This window comes from Nerophis ophidion, linkage group LG08 (genome assembly GCF_033978795.1).
Source record: "Nerophis ophidion isolate RoL-2023_Sa linkage group LG08, RoL_Noph_v1.0, whole genome shotgun sequence".
NCBI lineage: Eukaryota > Metazoa > Chordata > Actinopteri > Syngnathiformes > Syngnathidae > Nerophis > Nerophis ophidion.
The window spans coordinates 13,708,824-13,723,724 of NC_084618.1; the positions used below are offsets into that span (position 1 = coordinate 13,708,824).

General features: G+C 39.8%; 2 protein-coding genes across 5 annotated transcripts in view; one reads left to right on the forward strand and one right to left on the reverse strand.

Annotated features, from left to right (window-relative positions):
- mrrf (mitochondrial ribosome recycling factor) overlaps positions 1-3,062 on the reverse strand; it is a 58,858-nt gene extending 55,796 nt beyond the window's left edge. For 2 of the 3 annotated variants that reach the window (XM_061907741.1, XM_061907738.1), the window contains exon 1: positions 2,904-3,062. The gene's annotated coding sequence lies outside the window, so the exon portion shown is untranslated. Of the gene's footprint in view, positions 1-523; positions 675-2,903 lie in introns of all 3 variants that reach the window. The other variant, XM_061907739.1, reaches the window with a different exon arrangement.
- A 26-nt stretch (positions 3,063-3,088) lies between these two features.
- Positions 3,089-14,901, forward strand: part of rbm18 (RNA binding motif protein 18) — a 32,457-nt gene continuing 20,644 nt past the window's right edge. For both annotated transcript variants that reach the window (XM_061907742.1, XM_061907743.1), the window contains exons 1-2: positions 3,089-3,290; positions 9,921-10,036. In XM_061907742.1, the coding sequence (XP_061763726.1) occupies positions 9,930-10,036 (107 nt within the window). In that variant the 5' untranslated portion in view covers positions 3,089-3,290; positions 9,921-9,929. The remainder of the gene's footprint in view (positions 3,291-9,920; positions 10,037-14,901) is intronic.

The following is a 14,901-nucleotide window of genomic DNA, read 5'->3' on the forward strand; positions in this document are numbered from 1 at the left end:
TGTGTGTATGTTTATGTATATACGAGGTAGATCACCTCGACTTGGTCATTTACTAAGTAATTGATAAACGTTGAAAAACTTATTGGGGTGTTACCATTTAGTGGTCAATTGTAGGGAATATGTACTGTACTGTGCAATCTACTAATAAAAGTTTTAATCAATCAATCAAACCAATGAATGCCTACTGAGGCTATGGTGCTGTTAAGTTATTGTGGCTCAATGTGCCATTTTTTGTATTTTATTTTAATGTACTATTATTTAATATATATTATTGTTTTAGTTGCTTAAGAGATATTCCTGGCTCTGAATTTGCTCATTGCCATTTTTATGTTTTTGTGCATTATTTGTTGCCGTAATCAGGTTACTCATCAGTTACTCAGTACTTGAGTAGTTTTTTCACAACATACTTTGTACTTTTACTCAAGTAAATATTTGGGTGACTACTCCTTACTTTTACTTGAGTAATAAATCTCGAAAGTAACGGCACTCTTACTTGAGTACAATTTCTGGCTACTCTACCCACCTCTGCTCAGGACACAACGGACGTGACGAAGTTGGTACTAGGTGGGGATTGAACCAGGGACCCTCGGGTTGCGCACGGCAACTCTTCCACCGCGCCACGCCGCAGTCAAACTCCTCACCTCTGCTTTCTTTTTGTCAAAGTCGTTCTCACACTGATGTACAACACGGAGAGATTCTCTATCATCAAGCTGCACACTAAATGTAAGATATTAATCGAGAAATATGTCTTTTTTAGAATCGCGTTTACGTTTTGGTCTGGTAAGTTCATTCCGGTTGAAGTCAAATAGATTGATCATTTGTTCGTACTTTATCATTAATATCATCTAGTAATCCAAATGATGAGATAATAGTCCAGTTGCCTCCATTCAGATAGTAGAAACTACAATTTAAAGTCCTACTGAAAGCCACTACTAGCGACCACGCAGTCTGATAGTTTATATATCAATGATGAAATATTAACATTGCAACACATGCCAATACGGCCGCTTTAGTTTAAATTTCCCGCGAAGTGTCCTGTTGAAAACGTCGCGGAATGACGACGCTTATATTGACGCGTGCTTGTGACGTTATTGGTTGGAGCAGACATTTTATCCCAGCACCACTGGCGGCTAAAAGCCGTCCAATTTAATCGCATAATTACACAGCATTCTGGACATCTGTGTTGCCGAATCTTTTGCAATTTGTTCAATTAATAATGGAGACGTCAAAGAAGAATGCTGTTGGCGGGGAGCGGTGGATTGCAGCTGCCTTTAGCAACCAAAACACAGCCGGTGTTTCTTTGTTTGTTGTGAAGCTTTAATATGGAACGGAGCGGTCAAGCGGACATGTTTCTCTACCACATGTCGATCGGCAGGCTTCGGTGAGAAAATTGTGGTAATAAGTCGGCTATTACCGGAGACGTGAGCGGGGGCTTGCGTCCTCCTGCAGCTGTCAAAGAGGCAGCTGCAACTCCTCCATGGCTTCCATCAGAGACACTGGCGGTCACCACACCCCTCCGACTTTCAGGTATGACTTTATAATCTCACTACAACACTAGTAACACAATAATAATAAGAACAACAATAATAAATACATAAATAATAATAATAAAAGTTAAAATACTGTGAATTACGGACTATAAGGGGCTACTCTTTTCCCTACGCTTCGAACCCTGCGGCTCATAAAAAACGTGCAGTTTATTTATGTTTTTTTTCTTCGTTGAAAGCCTTAATTGAGATAGTTTTTATAAAACACACGCAAAGACACATATATAGTCAATCAATCAATCAATCAATCAATCAATCAATCAAAGTTTATTTATATAGCCCTAAATCGTGGGATTTCAACTGTAGAGACGAGACACCCAGCATCTCCCCCTGAATAAAAAAAACATTAACAAATACATAAATAAATACATAAATAATAACAATAACTGTTAAAATACTGTGAATTACGGACTATGAGGGGCTACTTTTTCTACTACGCTTTGACCACTGCGGCTTATAAAAAACGCGCAGTTCATTTATGGGTTTTTTCTTCGTTGAAATTCGTAATGCAGATAGTTTTTATAAAACAAACGCAAAGACACATAAATAGTCAATCAAACAATCAATCAATCAAAGTTTATTTATATAGCCCTTAATCCCAAGATTTCATCTGTCAGGACGAGACACCCAGCGACTCCCATGAATAACAAAACATTAATAAATACAAAAATAAATAAATAAGGGATTTTCCAGAATTATCCTAGTAAATTTGTCTAATAACATCTGAATTGCTCCCACTGCCCTCATACTTTTGTTTTTTTTCTACTTCTAGTCCTTCACTCTCACTATCCTCATCCACGAATATTTCATCCTTGCTCAAATTAATGGGGGAATCGTCGTTCTCTCGTTCTGAATCGCTCTAGCTGCTGGTGGCCATGATTGTAAACAAGGTGAGGATGTGAGGAGCTCCACAACCCGCGCACACATCATCTGCTACTTCCGGTACAGGCAAGGCTTTTTTTTATTAGCGACCAAAAGTTGCAAACTTTATCGTCGATGTTCTCTACTAAATCCTTTCAGCAAAAATATGGCAATATTGCGAAACCGTTTAAATAAGAACATCTCATTTCAGTAAAAAAAGCTGAACAAAAATCAGGTGACGGAATTAACAAGCCGAGTGTTAATTAATTGATTTAAAAGAATGAGTTATTCGCGTTGATTGATTAAAAAGAATGATTTGTTAGGTTAGCAGCGTGAAGGTCGGCGTTGTGAGACATGTTATATCCCCGTTCTCCACGTCGGCACGACAGTAATCCAACCCCGTCATGTCATCAAATATAGTTCCAGTAAATGAAAGCAAGAAAGTGTAGCAAGTAACCAAGTGAGTGTAGCAAGTAACCACTTGAGTGCACTTACCTGCTACTTACTGACAGTCGCATGCTGGCGAGGGGAAGCCATACTTCATAACAGTGTCGTCATCGTAGCGCTTGAAATGTTCACCACGTGTGCCACGGGGCGGGGAGCTCAATACACTCTGACACTCCGCGTGCGTGCGGGGTATGCTAAACCCAAATCGAGCGTGCTCCAGTTGCGCTCGGCACGTCATCACAACGCGCCTTTGTTGTTGGACGGCTGCAAAGCCCCGTCGCAACTATTTGTCATGAAGAAGACGGCCAGATAAACTTCCACAATGAGCGTGGCTGGTGTTTGACATCCGCCCAGCATCCCAACAAGTGGGATTAGACGCAAGTCACGTCGGAGAAGAAGTCCCCTTTGTCTCGAGCAAGTTTGACGGCCGAAGAGGTAAGTTGCTAGCCCCCCCCCCCCCGTCAAGCTAGCAGCTAGCAACCAAACTGCTCGAATAAAGCCGTCTAATATCTCCATTGGTCATCTTTACCCCCATTATTGCTACATTACAGTTAATGCACGCTTGTGAAAGCGGTTAGAAGTCAAGTTATTTGTCTGTCTGAGAGATATTTTCCATTTATGTGATGTGTATGAGAAGTCTTTATTATTCACTTCCTGTGTTACAACAGGAAGTGTTCGACATAAGTAGAAAAAAACTGATACAACAGGAAGTGTTAGACATAAGTGGAAAAAACTGTTATAACAGGAAGTGTTAGACATAAGTGGAAAAAACTGTTACAAAAGGAAGTGTTAGACGTAAGTGGAACAAACTGTGTTACAACAGGAAGTGTTGGACATAAGTAGAAACAACTGTTACAACAGGAAGTGTTAGACATAAGTGGAACAAACTGTGTTATAACAGGACGTGTTAGACATAAGTAGAAACAACTGTTACAACAGGAAGTGTTAGACATAAGTAGAAACAACTGTTATAACAGGAAGTTTTAGACATAAGTGGGAAAAAAAACTGTGTTACAATAGGAAGTGTTAGACATAAGTGGAAAAAAATGTTACAAAAGGAAGTGTTAGACATAAGTAGAAACAACTGTTACAACAGGAAGTGTTAGACATAAGTGGAACAAACTGTGTTACAACAGGAAGTGTTAGACATAAGTGGAAAAAAGCTGTTACAAAAGGAAGTGTTAAACATCAGTGGAACACACTGTGTTACAATAGGAAGTGTTAGACATAAGTGGAAAAAACTGTTACAAAAGGAAGTGTTAGACATAAGTGGAACAAACTGTGTTACAACAGGAAGTGTTAGACATAAGTGGAACAAACCGTGTTACAACAGGAAGTGTTAGAAATAAGTGGAACAAACTGTGTTACAACAGGAAGTGTTAGACATAAGTAGAAACAATTGTTATAACAGGAAGTGTTAGACATAAGTGGAAAAAAACTGTTACAAAAGGAAGTGTTAGACATAAGTGGAACACACTGTGTTACAACAGGAAGTGTTAGATATAAGTAGAAACAACTGTTACAACAGGAAGTGTTAGACATAAGTGGAACAAACTGTGTTACAACAGGAAGTGTTAGACATAAGTAGAAACAACTGTTACAACAGGAAGTGTTAGACATAAGTGGAAAAAACTGTTACAAAAGGAAGTGTTAGACATAAGTGGAAAAAACTGTTACAAAAGGAAGTGTTAGACATAAGTGGAACAAACTGTTACAACAGGAAGTGTTAGACATAAGTGGAAAAAACTGTTACAAAAGGAAGTGTTAGACATAAGTGGAACACACTGTGTTACAACAGGAAGTGTTAGGCATAAGTGGAAAAAACTGTTACAACAGAAAGTGTTAGACATAAGTGGAACAAACTGTGTTACAACAGGAAGTGTTAGACATAAGTAGAAACAACTGTTATAACAGGAAGTGTTAGACCTAAGTGGAAAAAAAACTGTTACAAAAGGAAGTGTTAGACATAAGTGGAACACACTGTGTTACAATAGGAAGTGTTGGACATAAGTGGAAAAAACTGTTACAAAAGGAAGTGTTAGACATAAGTGGAAAAAACTCTGTTACAACAGGAAGTGTTAGACATAAATAGAAACAACTGTTATAACAGGAAGTGTTAGACATAAGTGGAAAAAAACCCTGTTACAACAGGAAGTGTTAGACATAAGTGGAACACACTGTGTTACAACAGGAAGTGTTAGACATAAGTGGAAAAAACTGTGTTACATCAGGAAGTGTTAGAAATAAGTAGAACAAACTGTGTTACAACAGGAAGTGTTAGACATAAGTAGAAACAACTGTTACAACAGGAAGTGTTAGACATAAGTGGAACAAACTGTGTTACAACAGGAAGTGTTAGACACAAGTGGAACAAACTGTGTTACTGTTAGACATAAGTAGAAACAACTGTTACAACAGGAAGTGTTAGACATAAGTGGAACAAACTGTGTTACAACAGGAAGTGTTAGACACAAGTGGAACAAACTGTGTTACTGTTAGACATAAGTAGAAACAACTGTTACAACAGGAAGTGTTAGACATAAGTGGAACAAACTGTGTTACAACAGGAAGTGTTAGACACAAGTGGAACAAACTGTGTTACTGTTAGACATAAGTGGAACAAACTGTGTTACAACAGGAAGTGTTAGACATAAGTAGAAACAACTGTTACAACAGGAAGTGTTAGACATAAGTGGAACAAACTGTGTTACAACAGGAAGTGTCAGACATAAGTAGAAACAACTGTTACAACAGGAAGTGTTAGACATAAGTGGAAAAAACTGTTACAAAAGGAAGTGTTAGACATTAGTGGAACAAACTGTGTTACAATAGGAAGTGTTAGACATAAGTGGAAAAAACTGCTACAAAAGGAAGTGTTAGACATAAGTGGAAAAAAAATGGTACAAAAGGAAGTGTTAGACATAAGTGGAACACACTGTGTTACAATAGGAAGTGTTAGACATAAGTGGAAAAACTGCTACAAAAGGAAGTGTTAGACATAAGTGGAACAAACTGTGTTACAACAGGAAGTGTTAGACATAAGTGGAAAAAACTGTTACAAAAGGAAGTGTTAGACATAAGTACAAAAAACTGTGTTACAACTGGAAGTGTTAGACATAAGTAGAAAACACTGTGTTACAACAGGAATTATTAGACATAAGTAGAAAAAACTGTTACAACAGGAAGTGTTAGACATAAGTGGAAAAAACTGTTACAACAGGAAGTGTTAGACATAAGTGGAACACACTGTTACAACAGGAAGTGTTAGACAAGTGGAAAAAACTGTTACAAAATGAAGTGTTAGACATAAGTGGAACAAACTGTGTTACAACAGGAAGTGTTAGAAATAAGTGGAACAAACTGAGTTACAACAGGAAGTGTTAGACATAAGTAGAAACAACTGTTATAACAGGAAGTGTTAGACATAAGTAGAAACAACTGTTATAACCGGAAGTGTTAGACATAAGTGGAAAAAAAACTGTTACAAAAGGAAGTGTTAAACATAAGTGGAACACACTGTGTTACAATAGGAAGTGTTAGACATAAGTGGAAAAAACTGTTACAAAAGGAAGTGTTAGACATAAGTGGAACAAACTGTGTTACAACAGGAAGTGTTAGACATAAGTAGAAACAACTGTTACAACAGGAAGTATTAGACATAAGTGGAACAAACTGTGTTACAACAGGAAGTGTTAGACATAAGTGGAAAAAACTGTTACAACAGGAAGTGTTAGACATAAGTGGAACACACTGTGTTACAATAGGAAGTGTTAGACATAAGTGGAAACAACTGTTACAACAGGAAGTGTTAGACATAAGTGGAACACACTGTGTTACAATAGGAAGTGTTAGACATAAGTAGAAACAACTGTTACAACAGGAAGTGTTAGACATAAGTGGAACAAACTGTTACAACAGGAAGTGTTAGACATAAGTGGAAAAAACTGTTACAAAAGGAAGTGTTAGACATAAGTGGAACAAACTGTGTTACAACAGGAAGTGTTAGACATAAGTAGAAACAACTGTTACAACAGGAAGTGTTAGACATAAGTAGAAAAAACTGTTACAACAGGGTGTGTTAGACACAAGTAGAAAAGGGGCAGCATTAGGCTACATCTTCCTACTCCTCTTCGGACATGTTGTATTTAGAAACTACAAAAAAACAATGTGAAATATATTCTTAGCAATCTTTAATACAATTAGAAGAGGAAATTCTCAAAGGAATTGTGTGTGAATGCTCATGTTGACGTGAAATCCTGACAGAATGTGTGAATGGAAGAATAGTTGGAATGTTTGAAGAGCTGACGCTGAACTGGAATGCTAACGGATTGTAGGGGTGAATGTAGAAATGGTTTGAATGTTGAAATTGTTTAAATGCTGAAATAGTTTGAATGTTGGAATGGTTTCGATGTTGAAGAGTTTGAGTTTCCGGGAAAACTGGAATTTGTTTTGGAAAATGGGGAAAGTGTTAGTGTGAATGTCCAGGTTTGAATAGGTTGAAAAATGTGGGGATTGTGCAACTTAGAAAAATGTCCCATTCATTTCAATTAAAACTTCCTGTAAATTTGAGAATTTTGGGAAAAAATAATTAAGAGCACGAATGAGCTGAATTGGTTGGTTTTAGAATTGTTTAAATCGGGCAAGAAATGTTGATGTATTAAATGGTATTAGGGAATTTTGGGAAAATGTTGAATTTTGGTGAACTTGGAAAACGGGTTCTTTGAATTTCCTGAATGGTGGAATGTGTCAACGGTGGAATGGGTTGAAGAATGTGGGAATTGTGGAAGTTTGAAGAATGTTCCATTCATTTCAATTGGAATTTCTCGAAAATTTGGGAATATCAGGAAAAGGAACAATTTTCTGGAAAATGGTAAAACTTGAATAGTCTGAATGACTTGGAATTTTCCCAATCCGTGGAGAAATGTTGAAGTAGTGACATGTTGAATTGAGGAATTGTATTACAGAATTCCTGGAATTTTGAGAAAAACAGGGAATTTTTCCAGTTCAAGAAAAAACTTAGTTTTTTGTCCTAATTAAGGGGAATGTTTTGACAGTGGAACGGTTGAAGTGTGTTGAAAAATGTGGGAGGAGTTGTCGCCAGAAAAAAGGGTAGAAATAGAGCTTTGGAAAACCAGGAATTCTGGAAAATCCTGGATTTTTTTTTTAATTTGGAAAAATGATAGTTCGGATTTCCAGGATGGTGGAATATGTTGAAGGTGGAATGATTTGAATCGGTTGAAAAATGTGGAAACGGCGTAAGTTTGAAAAATGGCCAATTAATTTTGAATGGGGAAAATGTCCCGGAAAACCGGGAAATCTGGGAATTTTGGGAATTTGTCGAGGGAAAGCCCGCGATTCCTAAGTAGGCTGAACAGTTTGAAGTTGGAAGGCTTTGAATCGGGTGAAAAATGGAATGGTGGAATGTGTCAACGGTGGAATGGGTTGAGGAATGTGGGAATTGTGGAAGTTTGAAGAATGTTCCATTCATTTCATTTGGAATTCCTATAAAATTTGGGAATTTCAGGAAAAGGAACAATTTTCTGGAAAATGGTAAAACTTGAATAGTCTGAATGAGTTGAAATTTTCCCAATCCGTGGAGAAATGTTGAAGTAGTAACATGTTGAATTGAGAAATTGTATTACAGAATTCCTGGAATTTTGAGAAAAACAGGGAATTTTTCCATTTCAAGAAAAAACTTAGTTTTTTGTCCTAATTAAGGGGAATGTTTTGACAGTGGAACGGTTGTAGTGTGTTGAAAAATGTGGGAGGAGTTGTCGCCAGAAAAAAGGGTGGAAATAGAGCTCTGGAAAACCAGGAATTCTGGAAAATAATGGATTTTTTTTTAATTTGGAAAAATGATAGTTCGGATTTTCAGGATGGTGGAATATGTTGAAGGTGGAATGATTTGAATCGGTTGAAAAATGTGGAAATGGCGGAAGTTTGAAAAATGGCCAATTAATTTTGAAATGGAAAAATGTCCCGGAAAACCTGGAATTCTGGGAAATCTGGGAATTTTGGGAATTTGTCGAGGGAAAGCCCGCGATTCCTAAGTAGGCTGAACAGTTTGAAGTCGAAAGGCTTTGAATCGGGTGAAAAATGGAATGGTGGAATGCGTCAACGGTGGAATGGGTTGAAGATTGTGGAAGTTTGAAGAATGTTCCATTCATTTCAATTGGAATTTCTCAAAAATTTGGGGATTTCAGGAAAAGGAACAATTTTCTGGAAAATGGTAGAACTTGAATAGTCTGAATGAGTTGAAATTTTCCGAATCCGTGGAGAAATGTTGAAGTAGTAACATGTTGAATTGAGAAATTGTATTACGGAATTCCTGGAATTTTGAGAAAAACAGGGAATTTTTACAGTTCAAGAAAAAAATTAGTTTTTTGTCCTAATTAAGGGGAATGTTTTGACAGTGGAAGGGTTGAAGTGTGTTGAAAAATGTGGGAGGAGTTGTCGACAGAAAAAAAGGTGGAAATTCTGGAAAATCATGGATTTTTTTTTAATTTGGAAAAATGGTTGTTTGGATTTCCAGGATGGTGGAATATGTTGAAGGTGGAATTATTTGAATCGGTTGAAAAATGTGGAAATGGCGGAAGTTTGAAAAATGGCCAATTCATTTTGAATGGGTAAAATGTCCCGGAAAACCTGGAAATCTGGGAATTTTTGGAATTTGTCGAGGGAAAGCCCGCAATTCCTAAGTAGGCTGAACAGTTTGAAGTTGGAAGGGTTTGAATCGGGTGAAAAATGTGGAAGGTAGCGCGCGCCAAAATCTGGAGTAGAAAAAGAAGTTATAGAATAATAAATAGATTAATTTTGGTGTAGAAAACCATTGGAGAGTTCACACAATAACAATACTAGCTAGTTTGTTTTGTGTATTGATGTTTGGCGACACATTTCTTACTTTCACCTCAGATAATTATTGGCATTACACGTTAAACATAACCTAATATTTGAGGAATAAACTAAAGAAAAAGGTAGCTCTGGGGTTATTTCTAAATGAAAGCATGTAGGTTACCAATACCCTGAGAGATGCTGAACATTACATTGTTTATTTCCGCCCCCTAGAGAGGACACATGTCGTCTGCCGCAGAGACCGTGGAAAATGCTTCCATCATCTCCGAGAGCGGCACCCATGAGGGGAACCGTCTGTGGATAGGCAACATCGACCCCAAAATCACAGAGTGAGTAAATGTCCAGCGTGGTATTATCTCACTGCACTGTTTACTAACTTTGGGGGCACAGATTGTCAACAATCAGTGCACGACGCGGCATAATAAATAACTACGTCAAAGCGTCCTCAGAAGTAAACACAAATCCACATTTCACCGCAAAAGCTAACAAATCCGACTCCAAGCGCAGAAAGCTGCCAACTCTGAGCAGCGTGAACGCGGCAGACGGCGAGACTGATGTTTGGCAGCCTATGTTGTAAATCCCAAACTTTGCTTTCTAAAGTCTCCCGGAGAGGCACTGCATTGTGTGCATGATTGATGAACTGTGTGTGTAGTGCATGTGTGTGTGTGTGTTGCAGGCTGAGACTGAGCAGACGGCGCTGGGGTGTGTGAAAAAGAGGCATCAAGGCGTGGAGGCTCGGCAAAAGTGGGCAGCCATCATTCTTCACCCACCTGCCCTGTTTACTCTCTCGCTGTCAGCTTGGACCTCTGTTTGCCTTTTTTTTTTTTTTTTTTGCATTATTGTTTGTTTATTTTCTATCATATCCTCGCAACCTTATGACAACAGCCCCAAAGTACACAGTTGGGAGCTCCATGTGGACTCTTTCCGTACTCCGCTTGTTTTTGCATGCCCGTTGGTGGGCTCGTGCAGAACATACACGCTGTAGCTCTGGCGGGCGTCTAGACAGGCGTTTCCTTCCCTTTGCTTTGCTTTGCTTTGCTCTACTCCACTTCTGTTTAAGTAGCCACCGGTTCGCCGCATGGAGTAAAAACATGAGAAATGCCACGGGTTGCTGACTGAGAAAAGGAATTAGCTCCTGTTTTGTTTGTGAGCTTTTAGACCTGCAGTGCAAGAGCACAATTATTTGCCAAATTGTTCTTAATGATATATTTTTTTAATTGCACGGTGGAGCAGCGGTTAGTGCATGTGCGTCACAATACAAAGGTCCTGAGTTCAATCCCGGGCTCGGGATCTTTCTGTGTGGAATTTGCATGTTCTCCCTGTGACTGCGTGGGTTCCCTCCGGGTACTCCGGCTTCCTCCCACCTCCAAAGACATGCACCTAGGGATAGGTCCCTCCCACTTCCAAAGAGATGCACCTGAGAATAGGCCCCTCCCACCTCCAAAGACATGCACCTGGGGATAGGCCCCTCCCACCTCCAAAGACATGCACCTGGGGATAGGCCCCTCCCACTTCCAAAGACATGCACCCGGGGATAAGTCCCTCCCACCTCCAAAGACATGCACCTGGGGATAGGTCCCTCTCACCTCCAAAGACATGCATCTGGGGATAGGTCCCTCCCACTTCCAAAGACATGCACCTGGGGATAGGCCCCTCCCACCTCCAAAGACATGCACCTGGGGATAGGTCCCTCCCACTTCCAAAGACATGCACCTGGGGATAGGCCCCTCCCACTTCCAAAGACATGCACCTGGGGATAGGCCCCTCCCACTTCCAAAGACACGCACCTGGGGATAGGTTGATTGCCAACACTAAACAGTCCCTAGTGTGTGAATGTGAGTGTGAATGTTCTCTGTCTATCTGTGTTGGCCCTGCGATGAGGTAGTGACTTGTCCAGGGTGTAACCCGCCTTCTGCCCAGTTGCAGCTGAGATAGGCACCAGCGCCCCCCCGCAACCCCAAAAGGGAATGAGCGGTAGAAAATGGATGGATGGATATTTTAAATGTAAATTAATTTATGGTAAATATATACCGTCAATTCTGGACTATAATCCGCTGCTTTTTGCCTATGCTTTGTACATTGCGGCTTATAAAATGGTGCGGCTAATTAATGGATTTTTCTTCGCTGACGGCCATAAAGTAAATAGTTTTTATTAAAAAAATGCAAAAGCACTGAAATGGTTTGTTATTGTTTTTGCTGTGGCGCTATCTTTTGGACATGTTCCGCTCACTGCAGGTGCTGCTGGCTGAATGCCTGCAGTTTTTCCTGTTGTTTAAAGCCTTGAACCGGACACACAAGAGCCGTTTCGTCTTTCTATTCGACCGTAGCGTTTTTACGCGTATGGATTCTTTGTTCATCACTCCAAGCAATGTTTTCAAGTTTTACAATATAACTAAAACAATTCTTACTTACTAAACCGTCTTGTGTGTTATGTCTGTTGGGGTGTTTTCATGCATATTTGTACGTGCTATCGTAATGTAATCAAGCTAGCGTCATTAGCATTAGCTACAATGCTAACACATTTACAAATGTCTGTGTTAGTATTACTAACTTACTGTGGCATTCTTTTTGTATTGTTTCACTTTCACAAATTCCTGAGTAAATACACCAAAACGTCGCCGTGGAGTTATTGAGTCTGTTTCGCTGATTGGAGAGCTAGCTTGCGGGTCCATGGCGATGACTTCTGTTTTGTTTGATCCACCGTTTTACTGCCCGGTTACAGACACCGTTTGGAAGCAATTAAGGAATAAACATTTACAAATTAATTCTGTGTAAATAAGTAATTTCACGTGTATATCTGTGACTTATAGTCCGGTGCTGCTAATATATGGAAGCAATGAAAACAATTGCTTCCAGTGCCTATCTCAGCTACAATCGGGCGGAAGGCGGTGTACACCCTGGACAAGTCCCCTCCTCATCGCAGGGCCAACACAGATAGACAGACAACATTCACACACACATTCAAACACTATGGACCATTTAGTGTTGCCAATCAACCTATCCCCAGGTGCGTGTCTTTGGAGGTGGGAGGGGCCTATCCCCAGGTGCATGTCTTTGGAGGTGGGAGGGGCCTATCCCCAGGTGCATGTCTTTGGAAGTGGGAGGAAGCCGGAGTACCCGAAGGGAACCCACGCAGTCACGGGTAGGACATGCAAGCTCCACACAGAAAGATCCTTGAACCTTCGTATTGTGAGGCAGACGCAGTAACCCCTCTGCCACCGTGAAGCCCACAGTGTTCATAATGTGATCATAATATGTAGTAATCACCATTAGAAAGAATATACATTTTTATTTCTCATTACTGTAGAATTGTACTGTAATCGGAAGGTAAATAACTTTATCCTAAATAAATAAACAAAAAATAAAATGGGCCTATTTCTGTAAGTAAAACATTTTTTTTTGCACTGTTTATATCATTAAAACAATCATTTGTATTTATTTAATTAAAGTAAGAAATTGTGACCATATTAAAGTGCCTTTTCCCGGTTTGAAATAGTTTGGACGTTGTCTTTATGGCATTCTCGCACGTGCGTGTCTGTTGATGGGCTCATATTGCCCATCCCACACCGGGCCATTTGGCTTTGTAATCCTATTTTTTGTCATCTTCGTTTTTCTTACTTTGCGTCACTTTCTCGCTGTGAGTCGCAGCCGCTTTCTGTTCGGAGATTCGCCGAGACGAAGATTGTGGATGAGTGAAAAGAGGGCTCACTGCGTTCAGTTAAAGAAACGCGCTGAGAGCGATGCACAGAGTGAGACCTCGATAATTCTGATTGGCCAACCTGTCTGTCACTCAAATGCTGGTGACAGAGGAGGAAAAAAAGCTCCACCTCTTACGGTTATTTATCACACTAATAACAACATTGGTGAGGATGAATCTTTATTGTCCCCAACTTTCCTTCTCTTTGGTCCGTTCAGGTGTTGTCATTTATCCGGAAGCAACTCTCTTCCTCTTCCTCCCACTACCAGGCTTCTCACCTCTCCGTCTCCTCCACCTTTCACCCCGCCGCCAACACATTCCCTGTCTAAACTTTACTCTCCCACCCTTTCCTCCACCCGCACCCCCCTCCCTTTCCTCCGGTGCTTTTTACTGCTCCCGTGAGATAGGCAGTCCATTGTGGTTCTGCCGCGAGTGTCCAAAAATGTTCTTGGAGTGACTCGCATTGTAAACGCGCTCGCGTTTACGCACACAGCCACTGTTTCTATTTTGTATTTTTAACTCTGCCAAGGAGGCGCGCCCCCCCCCCCCCCTTAAAGTTAGGTATTTTCCAAATGCAGTGGAACCTCCATTTACAAACATGGAGCCATATATACACAAACACACTTTTTGTGTCGGGCCTGTAGTCTAAAAGTGGAACCCCGATTCACGAACGCCTCTACAGTCACGCCCAAAAATATATGCATTTCTGTCCGATAATGCAACACTTCTCCCAGAAAATAGTTAAAATGACGAATGCTTTGGTATTCACATGTTTATTTCTTTTATTTGCATTGGAACAACACAAAAAAAACACCCCCCCAAAATCCTAATCTGATGTTATTTTACACACAAGTTCCAAAATGGAGGAGACAACTTAATATTTGGTAGCACACCCTTTGGGAAAAATAAGTGAAATAAATGTCTTCCTGTAAGCATCAATGAGTTGCTTACACCTTGCTACTGGAATTTTGCACCACTCTTCTTTTGCAAACTGCTTTAGGTTTCTCAGATTTGAACTTTTCCCAACTGCTGTTTTTAGATCCCTCCACAGATGTTCCATAGCAGGGGTGCCCACACTTTTTCTGCAGGCGAGCTACTTTTCAATTGACCAACTCGAGGGGATCTACCTCATTTATATATATAATTTATATTTATTTATTTATGAAAGAGACATTTTTGTAAACAAGTGAAATGTGTTTAATGATAATACAAGCATGTGTAACACATATAGATGTCTTTCTTTCACGAAGACAAGAATATAAGTTGGTGTATTACCTGATTCTGATGACTTGCATTGATTGGAATCAGACAGTAATGATGATAGCGCCCACATTTTCAAATGGAGGAGAAAAAAAGTTGTCCTTTCTGTACAATACCACATGAAAGTGGTTGGTTTTTGGCATCTAATTCATCCAGCTTCCATACACTTTACAAGAAAAACATTGGCGGCAAATTCCGTAGCTTGCTTGATTGACATTCACGGCACCCGAGGGTCTT